Here is a 20531-nt window from a genome sequence, read left to right as displayed (position 1 = left end):
CTTGAATTGGACCATTCAAATTGGGCTTATGGACTTGGGTCAAACATAAGCCCAATTAGATTAGTCAAAATTATAATTGACCAAGGTTTAAATTGATTAAAATTAAGATTTGATCAAAATAAACGTTGCCCGAGATCAAAATCAATAAAAAAATGAATTCTGACTAGGTCTAAATCAAACTACAATCAACATCTAGTCAAATTGTAGTCAAAATTTAGGTTTGGTCAAAGTTTTGGATTGACCAAGGTCAACACTAGTCAAACTTAAATTCAGACCAAGTCATAATCGAGGCTCAATTAAAATTGGCTCAAAATTGATTTTACCAAATTAGGTCAAAATCATAGAGGAGAAGGTCAAAATAGAACTTTACCGATTAAGTTTGGTCAAAAAGGGTCAAAATCAAAATTTGACTAATTAGGTTAAAATTGTAATAACTCCCTTTGTGGCCTTCCCTTCTTCTTCGTGAACCCATCCTTGCCACAACTTTCTTTCGTTGCTGTATTGTCGATCGCAACCAAGGTCAATCCTTTACTAGTATAGTCATATGTTTCTTATAGTCCTCTTCGTTCGAGTCTATTACACCTTTCATCTGTCATGACATCTAGCGATGCCTTTGCCCACTTGCATGATTCTTCTAGTAAAGTTGTCATTCATATGCATAGTGCCTATTACGTATCGTTGGTGAAGCCCTTCATTATTATGAAGTCATAGCACATGATAGTGACATCACTTAAGGTAGTTGCTGCCAATGGTAATGATCACCACTTATAGTGCCATTACTATAAGTGGCACTATAAATGGTGATCATTGCTATATCCTAAGCAATGATATATCCAAGCAATCATTGGATATATCCTACTATTACCCAGGATAGGACTTGTGACCAAGGTTATCATTCTTCACACCACTATCTCTCCCTATTGTAGGATTAGCGATGCAATTGATGCCTTTAATAAGGTAATCACACTTCACAATGCTGCTGTCGATAACAAGATATGCATTGTAGCTTGTCGATCAAAATCGAGTAGCACATTTCCATCAGTGGTTCCACCCATGTGAGTGAGGATACCTTCGTCGCCTACATGAAGAAGGCAAATGGGTTAAGTGAATACATCATATTATCTTTCTGCATTTGAAGGGCGATAACATAAACAAATCTAATATCTTTATAATCTAGGGTATTTGATTTCAAAATAATATACTCTAATACCAATTGTAAAAACAAAAACTATAATTATGCCACTGTTATTTAGAAAAACTTTAATTTTAAAATTAAAATTAAATATTGATTTATCAAGATCAGGATTATATATCTTTAAATACTAATTAAAAATATATTTATGTTTTTATCTGAGAATGTGTCGTAAGAGAGAAGTAATAACGTAAGTTTATACAAATATTTTTTTTTTCTTTTCTCTTTCTACCTTTTAGAATCACGATGAATGATAAAGTACAGACTAATAAGAAGATAAAAATATATTTATGATCTCTTAGTGAATAATCCCTAAGAGATCTTGTTCAGAGAATCATTCTCATCAAGATCCCTAAGATATCTTAATTAGACTTTGTTTCTATTGATCGATAATTCTAATTAAAATTTAATCAAATCTATAATATATCTTATCCAATTAAATACAACGTAATGTTATCACTATATCTTAAACTCTAGCTTCTTATTGACTAGTAACAAAGCCATTGAAGTAGGAAAGTTGATGAAATGCAATCCACTATAAATGGATCAACACCCACACGAGGAAATGTCCAAATTGGCTCATCATCATCTCCACTGCCACCTACCATTTCTCGTGTGTTAGGGTTTGGCAGCATTGATAATCAAAATTCGATAATGACTCTTTTAGTTATGTCGTGTAATCTATCTTGAAAAGTAAAATAAAAAAGTGATAAAAAGTCAAACATCACTCAAACAACTAGAACAACTCAAAAAATAAACCTAATTAAGCCCCTCTTTGGATAGTCTTAGTTCATCTGCTGTCTTCTCTTAATCTAAGTTGATGCTCTCATAAGGGGAGACTTTAATTCTATTTATAGTTTAGACTCATAATACTTACATAAATTATGACATCATAATTATCTCTAGAATATGACTCATAAATTAGTTAAATTAGGACTAGCATTATCCTTAACAATCTTATCCTAATTAGACTCTTATTAGCATTATCTTAATACTCGTATGATATTAATATTTTTAATCTTAAGTTTACCCCTTCAAAATAAAGAAATCTCCAATAAAAAAGGTGTAGTAAAGATATTCACAAGTCTTTCTGGGTTGAACTTATCATATTTTGAACATCTATGATAGACTAAGTTATTGAGAGTGATAATTATAATCTTGTTAGGAATAATCATATAACTCATCATCATCAACATCATCTAGTGTGATTATATCAGCATATTCATCAACACAAGTAAGAATAATATTAACTTCTAGACTGAACTTGAAAGGGTCAACAATCTTATTTCCTAATTTGGTCATGTTATAATTAACTCTTTATAGGCATTGAGCCACTTAACTGTATCACCGTATTTTATCTTGATCATAAAATCTCACTTGTTAGGTGCATTATTTACTAATATATTGATATGTACAAAATAAATTTTCATATTTGTCAGCTACCCTAATAAAAGTAGCTTGTTGATATTGCTTTTTTAAATAGCAAAACTTTTCAATATGATCATACCTTTTACAATGATAACATTTTTTTAAGAAGTTTGATGGTTGCTCTTAGTGTTTCTTTTAGTCTGTTTATCAAATTCATAGTGCTCGGATTGTCTCATCTACCGCTTGCACTACCATCGCAAGCTCAACCTTGGTAATTGAAATTTATCCGCTGGTTTCTTTTGCATCACTATTTTCTTTTTTTTGAAAATATTTAATTTATTTTTCACGGCATGCTCCATATTAGAAATTATAATTTATTTAAAATAGGATTAACATTATCTATAACACTCATATACTAATTAAACTCTTATTAGCATTATTATAATAATCTGATGCTGCAATTATTGTTGTTGATACACGACATTTTTTTGTGGCTGCCCATGTCCACATCGAATGACGGGTCGAGCCCAATGTTATCCAAATTGAAGTCGAGGAGCATGAATGCTGACAATGCTACTGATAAACCCTTCAGCAAGAAACGAGAGCCACCATTGTGGTCCTACTTGTTACGTATTAGTGATGCAACAATGATGTCGAAGTAATTCAGGGTCGGGAGATGGGAAGGAGCGGAGATGCTCGAGCGGGATGTCGAGGAATGTGAGGTTTGAAGGGATTCTGCTGGCCGCGACCATCGTTGACTGAGTTTGTTACAGGAGCTACTCCATGGTCTCGCCATCAGACTTGTGGTCGAGTTCTAGCGTCAGCTGGGACACGCACACTGCACAGAGTGCCGACATCTAGATGTGATGACCACAACCATCGACCTTGGTGTGTCGATCCTTCGTGGACCTCCGCTTTAAGTACTACTTGCTTCATCCGGGGGCTTTCCGTCTACCTCGTGACCACGGTTGGCTGCTATAGGGCCGGAGGTAGTGGCGAGCGAAGAATAGATCCCGCTGAAGCAGGAGTCCTCTTCCTGCTTCTCCAGGATCTAGAGTGGGAAACTCGACCGTCAAACTACGCGCTACATGTTTAGGGTACACTTTTGCTGTACCCTAAAAATCGAAGCAGATGAAAGAGGAATCCAAGGGGACAGAAAAAAGAGAGAGAAGAAGAAGAAAGAAGAGAGGATGTTGTTCCCTTCTCTACTTGCATAGAGAAAAGAAAGCAAGAGAAGAAGACGATAAAAAGGAGAGGTTAAGTTTGATATTTTAAACTTGATATGAGTTTAGATGAAATTATATATTTTAGTTGAAGCAAAATAATAGTTATTTGATGAAAAAAAGGAAAAGTATGACATACGAGGATATCAGATGTTATATATAGGAATCCTAGAATGTTATTACTAATTATATTGACTTATATTATCTGAATGATCTAGGAAAAATTATAAGAATTATATGTTTCTATTTAGAATATATAATCAAAGTATCCGATGACTTCCTTTAACCTGTTTCCTAAAGCAATAGTGCACATAATTTGTATGATTTATGAGACATTTTATATATAACAAGTGTTGCAAAAAAGTTTTATGTTTGTAATTTGAAAAAGCATATGATTTGCACAACAATTTATTAGTTTATTAGGATCTCATTATTCAAAAGTATTGCAACATTATATATATGATTAAAAAATATATTATTTTGTATTTATTAAATAAAAATGTTTACTGGTCTTTGAAAATATTTATTTCAATATTGTATTTGAAAAGGATGAAAAAAATAAATGTATGATTAATGTTAGTTTCAGATGATATATAATGTCATTAGATTTGAGATGACATGTAAATAATTTATTTAATTTTTTAGTTTTCTAAAAGTATTTAATATATTATTTTGCATGACATTTCGATTGTTTAACTATACTATGATCTGTGAACTACTAATGTGTATTATACATTAGTTATATGTTAAGAAAATAAAATCTTATGAGCCATAACATAGTGATAAGTATGTACTTGTATTATAAGAATTAAATATGGTTCCGAAATTTATCGCAAGATAAAATGTGATTGTAACAATTAGTACTATTAAGAATTTTTTTATACATATTGAGTCTATAAATCTTCAATAAATTTTTTATTTATAATAAGTAATATTATGATTCGAGGAGTAATTCATGGATATGATTGGAAAAGTAATTTAAGAATATTTAACATTTTTCTAATATATGCTATCCGAATATAGATATTGTGAAATATTGAAAATATTTCTGAATCTAATTAAACAATATGATTTATGAATTGTTTGACTATGAATTCATTTCATGGCCTTCCATTCAAATTCGTACGACTTTGGTGCCTTAAAAATGTTTGCGGTGACAAATGAATCATCAATTCAAACAATGACAAGCCTTGGTGTGAATTGGGCATCGAGAGATGGATAGTGAGATATTGGTTTTTGGTGATCTTATTTTATTGAGTTGGGTGAAACAAACAACTTTTTATATGCTTATTTTCCTAAGTTCAAGGAAGTATTTTTTTTGAATTTAAAGGAAACTGTACTTCCACACAATAGAGCGCATAGTTTTTCTTCCTTTTAAAAATGGAATACATAGATGTACATCTCTCCAAATATCACCAAGAAAAAGGAAATCCAGATTAATCACTTCTGGCTATATATTAGCTGAATTTAGTTTAAAAAAAACATATAGATTAAGGTACTAAAGTAGCCCTAACATTTTTAAATTATCTTAATGCTTATTATAATTTCATAGAATATATATAATAGTAAAATTTTAGAATCTGAAGTATATATTTGCTAAAATGAAATTTAGAGGATTAATTAAAGACAAATAATAAAAAATTTAGAGAATATTTTGCAATTTTGCCAGTAAATAAGGCCGCCTATATATGTAACTTCCGCCCATATCTCTCTCCTTCCCTCGTTCCCCCCTTCTCTCTCTTCCGGTTCCTTCTAACCCCTCCCAATCTTTACGGTTGAAGCCCTAACTCGCGATCGGGGCGGTGCCTTTTCGGTTTCCACTTGGTTTCTACGCCGGTGACCGATCGATTCGTCTGCCGATTCCGTCGCTGGATTTGGGGAAAAGGGTCGGTGCTTCCGGCCGGCTGCGGCGGCGAGGATGAGCGCCCAGAAGAAGCGCAACTTCAAGATCGAGGCGTTCAAGCACCGGGTCGAGCTCGACCCCAACTACGCCGAGAGGACATGGAGGGTGTTGGAGCATGCGATCCACGAGATTTACAACCACAACGCCAGCGGCCTCTCCTTCGAGGAGCTCTATAGGTGCAACCCATCGCCTCGCTCCCTGATTCATCTCCGTTTTATTTTAAACTTTTTTTGTTTTAATGCCTTTTTTTTGTGTAAATTGAATCTTTGATTGTAGTTGGATTTTAATTTTGTTCTTCCCAAGACTTTACATTCTGTTATTGTAGTCTCTCTCTCTCTCTCTCTCTCTCTCTCTCTCTCTCTCTCTCTCGTCAAAGAGATTGTTGTGAGATATTGAAACTGGATGTTCCTCAGATATATGAGTTAAAAGGAATTGTAGGTATTTCTATCTCATTTTTAATTTATTATCTTTTTGTATACCTTACCCATGAATATACAAGATGAATAATTCACTTAACGTAATAGAGATGAACAAAAAATTTCTGTTCTCAAATTCATCCCTCTTAGGTCCATGGCTTGTAGACCTATCCCGAGACTGGCAGGGGTGTCGATTAATTTATTACTTGGACATGTTAGTCCATGTTAGATGATTGAATTTGTCAAAGGTTTTTTTAGTAAGGCAACAAATATATGGTGCCTGCACAATCTATAATTTCTTACACTTCATGTAGTATGATTTTACATCCTAGCTCTGACCACAGTTAGCTCTTGATTCTGATTCACTGATGTAGAAAAGTATTTACCAAATTTAGATAAGGATTAGGTTTATTCAAGTTGAGTCGAGCTAGTTTTGGTCTAGTATTAAACACATATTAGGTGCAGGTCTAGTTTAGGTGTAGGTTTGAGCCGTATTAGGTTCTGGTGAAGCTTTTTGTAATCCATGTAGACTTTTCAAGTTATTGTTGCTTCCCGTTAGTATCACTGAAGTTGGATCTTATTTTATGCTATAGTAAGAGTCTTCCTGTTGACTGGTTTCTTTGAGTCAATTAAGCAGGCCAAGCCTTTTATTGCTTTGCATCTTGAATAACAGAACGAAGTTTTATTGAAGCTGTCAAGTTCTGTGTTCATATCTTGGATCATTTGAAAATTGGCTAATCTTAATCCCTGATGCTGGACCTGCTTCCAAAATCCTTTAGAACCTATGATATTTTATTCTTGTCATTTGGGGTCCATTGGATGGCTGATCCTAGCATGGATGCAGATTGGTAAGTGCTAGGTGATTGCAGAACTAAAAATGATTCTGATGGATTTGGATTTTTGACAGCCAGAGGAAGATACAACAATAGCACTATAGCACAGTTATTGGGATAGTTATACCCCTTTGCAACACTACTCTCTGGATTTCATGAACCAACTGTCTATATAATTGTGTCTTAGGTCAAAATGGGAGATTTAATGTTATTAATGTTGTTCATTTTCATGGATATATATATAAAGAATCAAATGGACGTACAAGAGGTGCTGTGGAGCCTTATCCGAGGCATGTTCACCATGCCTCATGCGGTCAATAGGCTACATGAGGAAGCCCTTCTCAAGAACTGACTGTGTGAGAAGAAGCCCCATCAGTCGGTCTTGAGCTTTGCATCAATCAACTGCATGACAAAAAAGTGGAATTTTCCTGGCACAAGCCTTCCTAGCCTTTGGTCAACAAAATTCACATCAAACATCTGTATTCTATAATTCATTCATGAAAAGCTCAAATCAACAATGTTGACAACCAAAACCATATCAGCAATTGTAGAACTTTCATGTCTTTGAACATGAAACTTTTTATCTCGGTAAATAAATAGCTAATAATTTAGCAAGCAAAGATTCCTTACCTATTTTAGTTTATAACTAGTGACTTTAGTGTTTCAATGCTTATAATGAATCTATGATCTAACATGACAAACAACTAGCCCTACCTCCCCCACTCTATTTCTATTTCAATCTTCTGACCAAAACCAAACTAATTGGTGTACCTTACCTAGTGATTTCAATAGGCGCTCGGGCGCTTGCCTAGGCGCTCGAGCGAGGCCCGAACACCTCGCTTCATTTTCAGGCGGTACGCTTCAAAGAGGCACTGCTTGGGCGCTCGCCCGAGCCCAGGCATCGGGCGCTTCGGCGCTTGGGTTAACTTAGGTGCTTTAGTTAGTTCAATCGAACCATCTAAAGCACCGATATCAGCCTTCCTCTCGTGACTTCCCAACTCTAACCCTGCTCGTCGCTCCCGCTGTCGCTGCCACTGCTTGCTGCTACCACTGCTGTTGCCACTGTCGCCGCTCTGTCACGAACGGTCGTCGCGCACCCGCAACAACTCCGTTCAAAGAACCGTTCGTCGCTCACACCCGCATGTACAGCTGCTTAACAGCATGTTTTCTCATGGTTTTGGGTCATTTTGCTTGTAAATATGTAAGTTCGAACAAGCTGCAACGTTGCAAAGCGATCGCTCACCGAACCGAGCAAAATAACCCCAAAACAGCCCAAAACGGCTCCGTTTTCGCGTGCCGCGGGAGGTGAGCGGAGTGCTGCCTCCGCTCACCAAAATGTCAGCCATCTCAGCACCCAGGAACCCCCCGGGTGGCACATGGCTGGATGGGGCTTCGGTTATATACCGGGCGTTGAACACTCTTTCGCAAGTTCGCACGTGACCTTTACGGGAACTTGGTTTTGCGCCCGGGACCAGGTGAGCGGCTGTTTGTGGGCTTGCAGCTGTTCGTTCATCCTTGAAAGCCTTGTTTTTCTCCCTCTCCCTCTTTTCTCTTGTGCACACAAGGTGTTCGACGATTTGCTTGTAAAGCTTCCCTTTTCGCGAGACTTCGGGACTTGTCCGTTGCTCGTTCTTTCGATCTAACTTTCTTTCTCTTTTACAGGTCCTTCGGGACCTGCGAGAGGTTACAAAGTGGCTGATCCTTGCGGAGCAAGATCGCAAGGGCGAAGCGCGACTTAGGCAACGCAAGCTAAGTTCGCGTCTTTGCCACACGGGTGACTCGCGACTTAGGCAACGCAAGCTAAGTTCGAGTCTTTGGTCGCAAGGGTGCCTCACGCCTTAGGCAATTCCAGCTAAGGTCGTGACACTGTGGTATCAGAGCGGGCAAGCTCTTCGATCGAACAGCGAACGAACTTCGCAACTTCGCCATGGCAAAGCATCGTGGCGAATCAAGCAAGACGGGGCAAGCCGGACCCTTGCCCCAAGCAGCCGCAGGTGGGCTGCATGTGCACACTCGCTCTCATGCTGTTGGAGCCGCTCAAGAGGAGCGCGACAGCGAACAGGATGAGCGAGAAATTGGCAACTCTCCGCGAGCGGAGGAAGCGCAATCTGGTGCGCTAACTGGGAAAAAGAGTCATAAGGAGAGACTCACGACAGCGGAAACCCGCCTGGATGTTCTGGAAGCGAGCATGGAGGAACTCTACCATGGCCAACAAAGACTTGTTGGGGTAGAGAGCTCGCAAGAGGAAGCAGAGTCCAGGATCGACAAGGTCGAGGCCCTAGTCGACCGACTGTCCGATGACACCAAGGACTCCGTGCAGCACTTACAGGATGTTGTGGCGGAACTCACTGCAAAGGTGGCCATGCTCACAAGAACGCTAAATGCGGGAGGGGGCAACACCCGCGCTGCACCGCCACAAAATTTGAGGGCACCTGAGCCCCATGGATATGGAGGGGCCAGAGATGCCAAGGAACTCGAGAACTTTCTGTTCGACATGGAGCAATACTTCCGAGCTACGAGGCCCGATTCTGAAGATACCAAAGTTTCCATAGCAACAATGTATCTGAACGGAGATGCGAAACTTTGGTGGCGCACTCGTTGGGAAGAGATCCAACAAGGTCGGTGTCGAGTCGACACATGGGAAGACTTGAAGCGGGAGTTGAGAACTCAGTTCCTACCGGAGAACACAGAGTTCGTCGCAAGAAGGAAGTTGAGACAACTCCGCCAAAGTACCACCATCCGAGACTATGTGAAGCAGTTTTCTGCACTAATGCTGGACATACAGGACATGTCCGAGAAGGACAAGTTGTTCAGCTTCCTTGATGGTTTGAAACCATGGGCTCAACAGGAGCTGAATCGAAGGAATGTTACCGATGTAGTCGGGGCAATTGTAGCTGCAGAAAGGCTCACCGACTTTGTTTCCTCTGAAGACCCAGCGAGAAGGAAACAATCTTCAGGCAATCGCCCTCCAAAACATTCTCGAGGGAAGGAGCTCGGTGGCGAACAGAAGAAGAAGAGCTCCCACAAAGGGCCGAACCCGAAAGGCAAGGCCTCAAAACCTGGAGGATGCTTCTTGTGCGGAGGACCGCACATGGTAAGGGAGTGCCCACAAAAACAGGCACTCAATGCATTGACGACTTCCATCCACCCCCCCCCCCGATCGGACAAGGGCAAAGCTGTCGCCCTTAGCTCAAGCAGTTCTGAATCCAGCAGCGACGATGAGGAGTCGCAAGGACCCCGAATGGGAGCAATGCATTTGCTAAACGCTATGCGGGGTCAAGTGGGGGAGAACATGAAGACGAAGGCACAAAAAGCAGGAAGTAGTGAACTGATATATGTGGACATCAAGCTAAATGGCCAAACGACCCGTGCAATGGTGGATACGGGCGCTACCCACAACTTCATAGCCGATCGCGAAGCACAGCGACTTGGGTTGACCTTGGAGAAGAGCCCAAGCCGAATGAAAGCGGTGAACTCGGAGGCCAGGCGAATCTCCGGGTTGGCGAAGGGTGTTCCTATCAAAATCGGGACTTGGAGTGGAAACACCAACATGATGGCCGTGCCACTGGACGACTTCCAAGTGATTCTTGGAATGGAGTTTATGCATGCGGCGAAGTTGGTGCCGATGCCGTTCTTGAACTCCCTATGTATGATGGGAGGCGATGACCCCTACGTGGTTCCCGTCTCTCGGAGAGGAACCAAGGAGCCCCAACATATTTCGGCATTACAATTGAAGAAAGGGGTGCGAAAGGGCGAACTGACATTCGTGGCTGCTATGAAGCTAGAGCCACTCAACGAAGAGGCCATTCAAGAACCTGCTGTGGTGGCGAACGTCCTGAAGGAGTTCAAAGACGTTATGCCACCCGAGTTGCCGAAGACTCTTCCACCACGCAGAGGCGTGGATCACAGTATCGAGCTGGAGCCAGGAGTGAAGCCTCCAGCGAGACCACCCTACCGCATGCCCCCGCCAGAGTTGGCAGAACTCAGAAAGCAGTTAGGTGAACTGCTAAGCGATGGTCTCATCCGCAGCTCAAAAGCACCTTTCGGAGCTCCAGTTCTCTTCCAGAAGAAACAAGATGGGAGCCTCCGATTATGCGTCGACTACCGAGCCCTCAACAAAGTAACAGTGAAGAACAAGTATCCCATCCCGCTCATTGCGGACTTGTTCGATCAATTGGGCAAGGCGAAGTATTTCTCAAAACTCGACCTTCGGTCGGGATATTGGCAAGTGCGCATTGCTGAAGGCGACGAAGCAAAGACTACTTGTGTGACCAGATATGGAGCGTTTGAGTTCTTGGTGATGCCTTTTGGCTTAACCAACGCTCCGGCCACATTCTGTACTCTCATGAATCAGCTATTCAATGAGTATTTGGATAAGTTCGTGGTCGTCTACTTGGACGATATCGTCGTCTACAGCCAAACGCTCGAGGAGCATGTCAAGCACCTTCGGACGATTTTCAAGGTTCTCAGGGAGAACACGTTGTTCGTAAAAAGGGAGAAATGTTACTTTGCTCAAACTTAGATCCTTTTCTTGGGGCATCGAATCGGTGATGGCTCCATTCGGATGGACAAGTCGAAGGTGCAAGCAGTTGCGGAATGGCGAACTCCAAAGAAGGTGCCAGAGTTGAGATCCTTCCTTGGTTTCGTCAACTACTATCGACGCTTCATTGCCGGGTATTCGAAGCGGGCAACCCCACTGACGGAGTTGCTGAAGAAGGAGCAGCCTTGGAAGTGGTCGGACAAATGTGAGATAGCATTCCAAGACCTGAAAGCTGCTGTCCTAGAAGAACCAGTGCTCAAATTGCCAAACTATGGAGAGCCCTTTGAAGTCCACACAGATGCTTCGGACTTCGCTATTGGAGGAGTACTCATGCAGGAAGGTCATCCGGTGGCCTACGAGAGCCGCAAACTCAACGAGACCGAGAGGCGGTATCCAGTGCATGAGAAGGAGATGACAGCAGTGATTCATTGTCTACGAGTTTGGCGACACTACCTTCTCGGGTCGCGATTTGTGCTGAGGACAGACAACATCGCCCTGAGTTATTTCCAAACTCAGAAGAAGCTCTCCCCAAAGCAAGCACGGTGGTAGGACTTCCTGGCTGAATTTGATATCGCAATGGAATACAAGCCCGGGAAGGCGAATGTCGTGGCCGATGCGCTGAGTCGGAAAGTGGAATGCGTGAATGTTGCACAACTGGAGGGCAGAGGCCAAACAAGTCAGTTACACTCCAACTTCCTTTCCCGAATCAGAGATGGACTGTATAGTGATCCCCAGGCAGTTATCCTGATGCAGCTCATCAAAGAAGGCAAGGCACGACGATTTTGGGTCCAGGAGGGACTTGTTTACACAAAAGGGAATAGGGTTTATGTTCCCCGAGTGGACAATTTAAGGCGTGAACTCTTAAAAGAGTGTCACGATTCCCTTTGGGCTGGACACCCCGGCATTCACAGAACGTTGGCTCTTGTGGAGAGGGCCTTCTACTGGCCAAAGATGGGGATTGATGTGGAGGAGTATGTTTGAACATGCCTTACTTGCCAACAAGACAAGGCGGAGCAGCGGAAGCCGGTGGGACTTTTGGAGCCGTTGCCCGTACCAGAAAGGCCATGGGAGAGCATTTCCTTAGACTTCATATCAAGCTTGCCACCTGTAGGGGGACTTGGATCGATACTCGTGGTGGTCGATCGGTTTTCAAAGTATGCAACTTTCATTGCTGCTCCCCTACATTGTTCAGCTGAAGAGGCGGCCAGACTGATGATGAAGGGTGTAGTGAAGTATTGGGGAGTCCCACACAATATCATTAGTGATCGTGATGCTCGGTTCCTGGGACGATTCTGGACCGAGCTATTCAAATTGTTGGGGTCAAAGTTATACTTCTCTACAAGCCTCCACCCCCAGACGGATGGCCAGACTGAAAGAATAAATTCGCTCTTGGAGCAGTATCTCCGGCACTACGTGAGTGCCAATCAACGAGATTGGGTGAAGCTGTTGGACATCGCCCAATTCTCCTACAACTTGCAGCGGAGCTCTGCATCCAACAAGAGCCCCTTCGAAATTATCACAGGACAACAACCGTCGACTCCGCACACTATGGCAATTGGGTATACTGGGAGTAGTCCATCAGCCTATCATTTCGCAAAGGAGTGGCATCGAAATGCCGATATTGCGCGAGCTTACTTGAAGAAGGCGGCAAAACGGATGAAGAAGTGGGCAGACTTGGGAAGGCGACCACAAGGGTTCAAAGTTGGCGATTTGGTGTTGGTAAAGCTCCAACCAGCATCACTCCAATTCTTCAGGAACAGAGTTCACAAAGGATTGGTGCGTAAGTATGAAGGGCCCTTCCCAATTATCAGCAGAGTAGGCAATGTTTCTTAAAAGTTGCAGCTGCCGGCGTGGTTCAAAATTCACAACGTTCTTCACGCCAGCAACCTGAAGGCCTACCATTCGGATCCGCAAGATGCTTCTCGAAGTGTTCCAACTCGGCTTCCTCCCATCACAGCCTCCTACGAGAAGCGAGTGGAAACCATTCTGGCGGATCGTAAGATAAAGCTACCCAGCGGAGCGGAACACACAGAGTACTTGGTGAAGTGGCGAAAGCTTCCCTGAACTGAAGCCAGTTGGGAGCTTGAAGACGCTCTGCGACATGAAGAAGAAGTCATCAACAACTACCAACAAGCGTCGACGAGGGTGTCGACAGTTTAAGTGGGGGAGAATGTCACGAACGATCGTCGCGCACCCGCAACAACTCCGTTCAACGAACCGTTCGTCGCTCACACCCGCATGTACAGCTGCTTAACAGCATGTTTTCTCATGGTTTTGGGTCATTTTGCTTGTAAATATGTAAGTTCGAACAAGCTGCAACGTTGCAAAGCGATCGCTCACCGAACCGAGCAAAACAGCCCCAAAACAGCCCAAAACGGCTCCGTTTTCGCGTGCCGCGGGAGGTGAGCGGAGTGCTGCCTCCGCTCACCAAAATGTCAGCCATCTCAGCACCCAGGAACCCCCCGGGTGGCACATGGCTGGATGGGGCTTCGGTTATATACCGGGCGTTGAACACTCTTTCGCAAGTTCGCACGTGACCTTTACGGGAACTTGGTTTTGCGCTCGGGACCAGGTGAGCGGCTGTTTGTGGGCTTGCAGCTGTTCGTTCATCCTTGAAAGCCTTGTTTTTCTCCCTCTCCCTCTTTTCTCTTGTGCACACAAGGTGTTCGACGATTTGCTTATAAAGCTTCCCTTTTCGCGAGACTTCGGGACTTGTCCGTTGCTCGTTCTTTCGATCTAACTTTCTTTCTCTTTTACAGGTCCTTCGGGACCTGCGAGAGGTTACAAAGTGGCTGATCCTTGCGGAGCAAGATCGCAAGGGCGAAGCGCGACTTAGGCAACGCAAGCTAAGTTCGCGTCTTTGCCACACGGGTGACTTGCGACTTAGGCAACGCAAGCTAAGTTCGAGTCTTTGGCCGCAAGGGTGCCTCACGCCTTAGGCAATTCCAGCTAAGGTCGTGACAGCTCGTCGCTCCCGCCGCTCGCTGCTACCGCTGCCACTGGCGCTGCTTGTTGCTCCCACTGCCACTACCGCTGCTCGCTTCTACCGCTGTTGCTACCACTGTTGTCGCTCGCCGCTCTCGCTACTGCTATCGTTGCCACTGTTGTCGCTCACTGCTCCTACTCCCGCTGTCACTGTCGTCGCTCGCCGCTCCCGCTGCCACTGTCGTTGCTCGCCGCTCCCGCTCTCCCTGTCGTCGTCGCTGCTCGCTACTATCGCTGTTGCTGCCACTACTCTCAGTTAGTAGCCTCGATCTTTCTTTTACTCACACTCTTCTCATTTTGATAGTATACTGTTAACAGTATATTAACAGTATATTGCTAACTGTATATTAGTAACAATATTTTTATTTATTAGATTAATAATATATTATTTTGATTTTAATACTGTTAATTTTTATTTATTTGAAATTATTGTTATTGTTTTGAATTTTGAGACTTTTTGTTAATGTGATATTGTGATTTTACAATATTTTTTTAATTTAATATTATATTTTTATTTAAATAATTATATTTATTAATTATATTATATATTTTTATATATAATTATTTATTTTTATATTACCTAGCGCCCCAGTCGTTTTTGGACTTTGGCGTCTTTTGGTGCATAGCACTTTTTAAATCACTGACCTTGTCATATCTTGACCAAGAACAGTATGCTTTTTAGGTTAATTTAAGTTATATAATGAAAATCAGGGATCATATTGTATCTGTTAAATTTCAATTGTCTGGACCTCAAGCTTGAGAATCTCTTCCTTGAATTGTTTTTGGTAATAAAATACTTTTAAATATATGCTATAGATCTTGAATCCTTCATTTAGATTTGTAATATTATGGCATTGCCATTTATTGATAACATGTGCTTGCTGTTAGTACTTATGATAATCTATTGGACAAAATCATACATTGGACATGTTTTATGGACAACGTGTTTTCTATTTTTGTTTTTGTCTACAATCATCTAGTAGACAAGATATTATATTGTTTACTTTTGATGTTATAACAGTCTTTAACTTGCTTTATTTCATGGTTCTCTTAAACTTCATAAAGTTTTAAGTTCTTTTCTCGTTTGTGTGTGTTTATAGATATGGTTCTTAGATTGTTGCAAATAGTAAGGTAGTCAGATCTTACTTTTCTTTTCCTTTTTTGTTCTTGAGATCAGTAATAGACTTTTTTCTGTCAAGTTATATCTTAGCATGTTATTTTTTCTGATTCCAGAACTGATCTTCGTCCTTCAAACTTTGAGACATAAAAAATGATGTGGAAATAAGTTACAAGATGTTATATGTGATAATTTTGACATGTTGTGGTGTTGGTGACTGAAGTGGGCTATGAATTTTGTTTTAATTTGTTTTCCCCCTTATACATGTCAATATGACTGGTAAAGCTCCTCTGTTAGAGGATGCTCACCCTCAAGCTGCTGAGCCAACTGAAGATCATAACTCTGCTTTGAATATTTGGATTTTTCTATGAGGGTCTGAATCTCTAGTCATCGATGAGGCTCTTTTCTAATTTATTTTAAAGTGATTGAGGGTCTGAGAGTTTGATAATATCTTTGCTTTTCTAGTCACTTTTGACCTAAGTTGCTGTTTATCTAAGATTAAAGTTCCATGCACCATTATCTTTCGGTGGCAATAAATCTTGATAATTCTGTTTCTTACATTGATTTGTCTACTGCTGCTGGTGAAGCTTTTTTTTTTCTGGGGTGAACCATATTTAGTGAAAAGATCGTGTTTTGCCTCTGACATCAGTCTTATTTCATTTCTTGGCTATTGTCTTATGTATATATTTGTAAGTATATGAAGTTGTCATTTGTTTTTCTAACTATAGTGTTAAAACACAAATAATTAATATTTTATTTTCTACTATGTTTAGAAATGCTTACAATATGGTGCTGCACAAATATGGGGAAAAGCTCTACTCTGGACTTGTGAATACTATGACAGGACATCTAAAAGAAATTGCAAGATCAATAGAAGCTGCTCAAGGAGGTTTCTTTTTAGAGGAGCTTAATGTAAAATGGGGAGACCACAACAAGGCATTGCAGATGATCCGAGACATACTGATGTACATGGATAGGACATTTGTTCCCAGTAATCACAAGACACCCGTTCATGAGCTTGGACTTAATCTCTGGAGGGATAATATCATCCATTCCAGCAAAATCCAGACCAGGCTACTGGATATGCTTCTTGACCTCATTTATAGGGAGAGAACAGGCGAGGTAATAAATAGAGGGTTGATGAGGAATATAACAAAAATGTTAATGGATCTTGGATCTTCTGTGTATCAAGAAGATTTTGAGAAACCATTTCTAGGGGTCTCAGCTAGTTTTTACAGTGTAGAATCTCAACAACTCATCGAGTGCTGTGATTGTGGTGAGTACCTCAGGAAAGCTGAGAGACGTCTTAATGAAGAGATCGAGAGGGTCTCACACTACTTAGATGTCAAAAGTGAAGTGAAAATAACTAGTGTAGTGGAGGGAGAGATGATTGCCAACCACATGCAGAGGCTGGTCCACATGGAGAATTCTGGTCTTGTGAGTATGCTTGTAGATGACAAGTACGAAGACTTAAGCAGAATGTACAACTTATTCCGCCGAGTTCCCGATGGGCTTTCAACTATTAAAGATGTGATGACTTCTCACCTTCGAGAAACTGGAAAGCAGTTAGTAAGCGACCCTGAGAAATTAAAGGACCCAGTGGACTTTGTACAACATCTTTTGGATGAGAAGGATAAGTATGATAAGATAATACGCAAAGCATTCAACAATGATAAGACATTCCAGAATGCTTTGAACTCTTCATTTGAATACTTTATTAACCTAAACAACAGGTCTCCTGAGTTCATATCACTTTATGTTGATGATAAGCTTCGCAAAGGGCTCAAAGGGGTAAGTGAGGAGGATGTGGAGGTAGTTCTGGACAAAGTGATGATGTTGTTTCGGTACTTGCAAGAGAAGGATGTATTTGAGAAATATTACAAACAACACTTGGCAAAGCGGCTTCTTTCAGGAAAATCTGTTTCCGATGATACAGAGAGAAGTATGATTGTTAAGCTCAAGACAGAATGTGGGTATCAGTTCACTTCTAAATTGGAAGGCATGTTTACAGACATGAAGACTTCCATAGATACTATGCAAGGATTCTATTCTAGTCAGTATTCTGAGATTGGAGATGGCCCCACCCTTGCTGTGCAAGTTCTTACAACTGGTTCATGGCCAACACAGCCTAGTGCACCTTGCAACCTTCCAGCTGAAATTCTTGTCATATGTGAGAAGTTCCGGACATTTTATCTTGGGACGCATACTGGGCGTAGATTGACATGGCAAACAAATATGGGTACAGCTGATATTAAGGCAACCTTTGGCAAGGGCCAGAAGCATGAGCTGAATGTTTCGACATATCAAATGTGTATTCTTATGCTATATAACTCCACAGATCAGTTGACGTACAGAGAAATAGAACAGGCTACAGAAATCCCACCTTCTGATCTGAAGCGTTGTCTTCAGTCTCTTGCTTGTGTCAAAGGTAAGAATGTCCTGCGCAAGGAGCCAATGAGCAAGGATATAGCTGAGGATGATGCTTTCTACTTCAATGACAAATTTATGAGTAAGTTTTTCAAGGTGAAGATAGGAACTGTGGCAGCACAAAAGGAGTCAGAGCCAGAGAAGCAGGAGACTCGCCAAAGAGTGGAAGAAGATAGAAAACCACAGATTGAAGCTGCAATTGTGAGGATTATGAAATCCCGAAGGGTATTAGATCATAACACCATTGTCACTGAGGTCACGTCACAATTGCAATCTCGCTTCCTGCCAAACCCGGTTATTATAAAAAAGCGAATTGAGTCTCTCATTGAACGGGAGTTTTTAGAAAGGGATAAAGCAGACAGGAAATTATATCGATATCTTGCTTGAATGTCACATGAAGTTTCCTGTGGATGGAGGTCTTACTCTCTGATTTCCATATAACTGGTATGCAAGTTCCTGCTCATGTATCCCCATGAATTCTCTTCTATTTCTGCCTTCTGTTATAGCTCCCTTATATTTCAGTTTCACAAAATCTTCTGAATTCTAGTTTATCCTAGAGTAATTCTTCCCTTAAATAAGTCATGTTTTTTTGTATGTTGGTTCCTTCTATTGCTTCTCCATTATATTTGCACAGGTATATTTGTGTGATACAGTTAGGGCACGATGCTTGTCTTAATGGGGATCATCCGTGTAAAAAACCTGCTGGCAATTTCAAGAGGGAAAGATGTTCAGATTGAAGTTGTACCTGGAAATATCGAGTCTTGATTATGCTGGTGTATCCAAAAATGTCCTTTGATAGCTGGAAGGCCATTCTACAGGTTGAAGTCTTGTACTGGAAAGACTCAGATGCCCATGAAGTAATAAGTTAGGGAGAAAAAGAAACCCAGAATTATGGGGTTCACTGTTCAATCCACAAATCTGGCAATGGAGCAATTCGTAGCAGTTAATTCAAGCTCGTTCAATATGCTTGGCAAAGCCTTTAGTCGAACCTGCCCCTTGTGATGCCATTCTACATGGAAGGCCATTCTACAGGTTGATCCTAAAATTGCTGAAACCTGCTCTGATCAAGCTTAGTCCAACCAAAGTGAGTACCCTTGTTTAGTTATTTTAAAAGCATGATTGAGCTGGAAAATCCCTTTGATTCTTGATCGGATTTTCCATCTAAAATTTTTGTTTTGCTAATTCTCCAATGTGATTGCAAACTTGAAATGTTAAAAGAATTTTTTTGCATCTCTCTCCTTTTTAACCGATGAAGTCTCTGTTATCACAACTCAACAATGTTTCCAGCTGCAGTGCAGATGCACTACTTTTTTCTCACAGTACAGTGACAACATAATGAGAAATTTCTCATTTTGTTTTCTCATTTTGTTGAACACTTCGCTTGACGATAACCGTCTGTCTGTATGTTTGTGGCTTGTCCATCTCCCTTCTGCCGCCCATAAGACAAGTAGGTGAGGGTGGTCGACAGACAGGTAAAGTACGTAGGTGAAACCAGACTTTAATCTCAGTTCTGTGTGTTTGTTTTATATGCAAAATTTAAGACGACAGGCAGTTGATTCTTGGTATGAAGCCCCCTAATCTAATAATAGAAGGCCAATGGTGCTCAAAACTTGATTTACCACTAGACTATACTAGTTTGATGAGCAATTTTGTGTATTTTGAGAAATAATGAATAGTTTGTATATTAAATTTGAAGGGGGGTCCCCCCTAAATGCAACTTAAGAATAAGAAGGGTTTTTTAAATAAATTCAACAATGTAACTATCCCTCTCAACCGTACTTGTATAGTTCTTTGATCCATAAAAACCCTAAAAAAATGTCCTAAAGAGAGGCTTTTGAGACAAATTGTTTCGAATATGATGTTAAAAAAGGATAAACACATCAAAACTTTCCTTCCATGTGAGAGAAGGCACAACTCGTCAGGCACATGGATCGGGGCAGTTTCCATCACAGTAGAAGCCTCCGGTTGGAGAAGAGACGTTGGGGCCGTATCACAGGAGCACCTCGTGTGGTAGAAGACATGGGTAAAAGTCTTCAGTTTTTTATTTCCTGAGATGGAGACGTCCCACCGGCGAAAAGAACCCACTCGTCCACCACACGAACCCACCCACATTCTTCCTAGTTTCGCATTAGGCAACGTGGAGGCAGACGCAGCCATCGAACAGTTGAGCGAACTCCACATGCTGCTTCGCTCTATCCCTCTCTCTCGTCGGTGGAGAAAATAAGTACTTTGTCCGGACGTGCAGCTGTTCTCTTCTCCGGTGTTCTCAACTCATCTGGTTGGTTCTTTGGTTTGCGATTTCGTTTGGTGGGTTGAGCTTTCGTAGATCCGTAGTGCGATCGTTTAGGTGAAGACTGATATTTGGCTTTCTTTATTTTCTTCATCTGTTCGGACAATCTTATTTCATTTTGTGAAGTTTTACCCTCTTTTTCTAGTTGATCTTTCGTACTTTGATAAGATATATTTTGGGTTCAAGACACGTTAAGTCACGATCCGTACTAAGACGCTGTTTGGTACGTCCATCACG

The 20531-nt window shown here is 41.2% G+C and overlaps 1 protein-coding gene across 3 annotated transcripts; it reads left to right on the top strand.

Annotated features, from left to right (window-relative positions):
- The first annotated feature begins 5500 nt into the window (after positions 1-5500).
- LOC135619398 (cullin-3A-like) lies at positions 5501-19234 on the top strand. Of its 3 annotated transcripts, none has more exons than XR_010489387.1 (3): positions 5501-5862; positions 16351-18448; positions 18658-19234. XR_010489387.1 is itself a non-coding variant. In XM_065121375.1 (2 exons), the coding sequence occupies exons 1-2, from the start codon at positions 5702-5704 to the stop codon at positions 18389-18391; spliced, it is 2202 nt and encodes a 733-aa protein (XP_064977447.1). In that variant the 5' UTR covers positions 5501-5701; the 3' UTR covers positions 18392-18598. The 3 variants fall into 3 exon arrangements, 1 of the variants encoding a protein (XP_064977447.1); XR_010489386.1 differs by having other exon boundaries at positions 18639-19234; XM_065121375.1 differs by lacking the exon at positions 18658-19234 and having other exon boundaries at positions 16351-18598.
- Positions 19235-20531: the final 1297 nt, after the last annotated feature.

Source organism: Musa acuminata, chromosome BXJ2-8, assembly GCF_036884655.1.
Source record: "Musa acuminata AAA Group cultivar baxijiao chromosome BXJ2-8, Cavendish_Baxijiao_AAA, whole genome shotgun sequence".
NCBI classification, from domain to species: Eukaryota; Viridiplantae; Streptophyta; class Magnoliopsida; order Zingiberales; family Musaceae; genus Musa; species Musa acuminata.
Note: the sequence above shows the minus strand (reverse complement) of the source record. Positions and strands in the feature narration are given on the sequence as shown.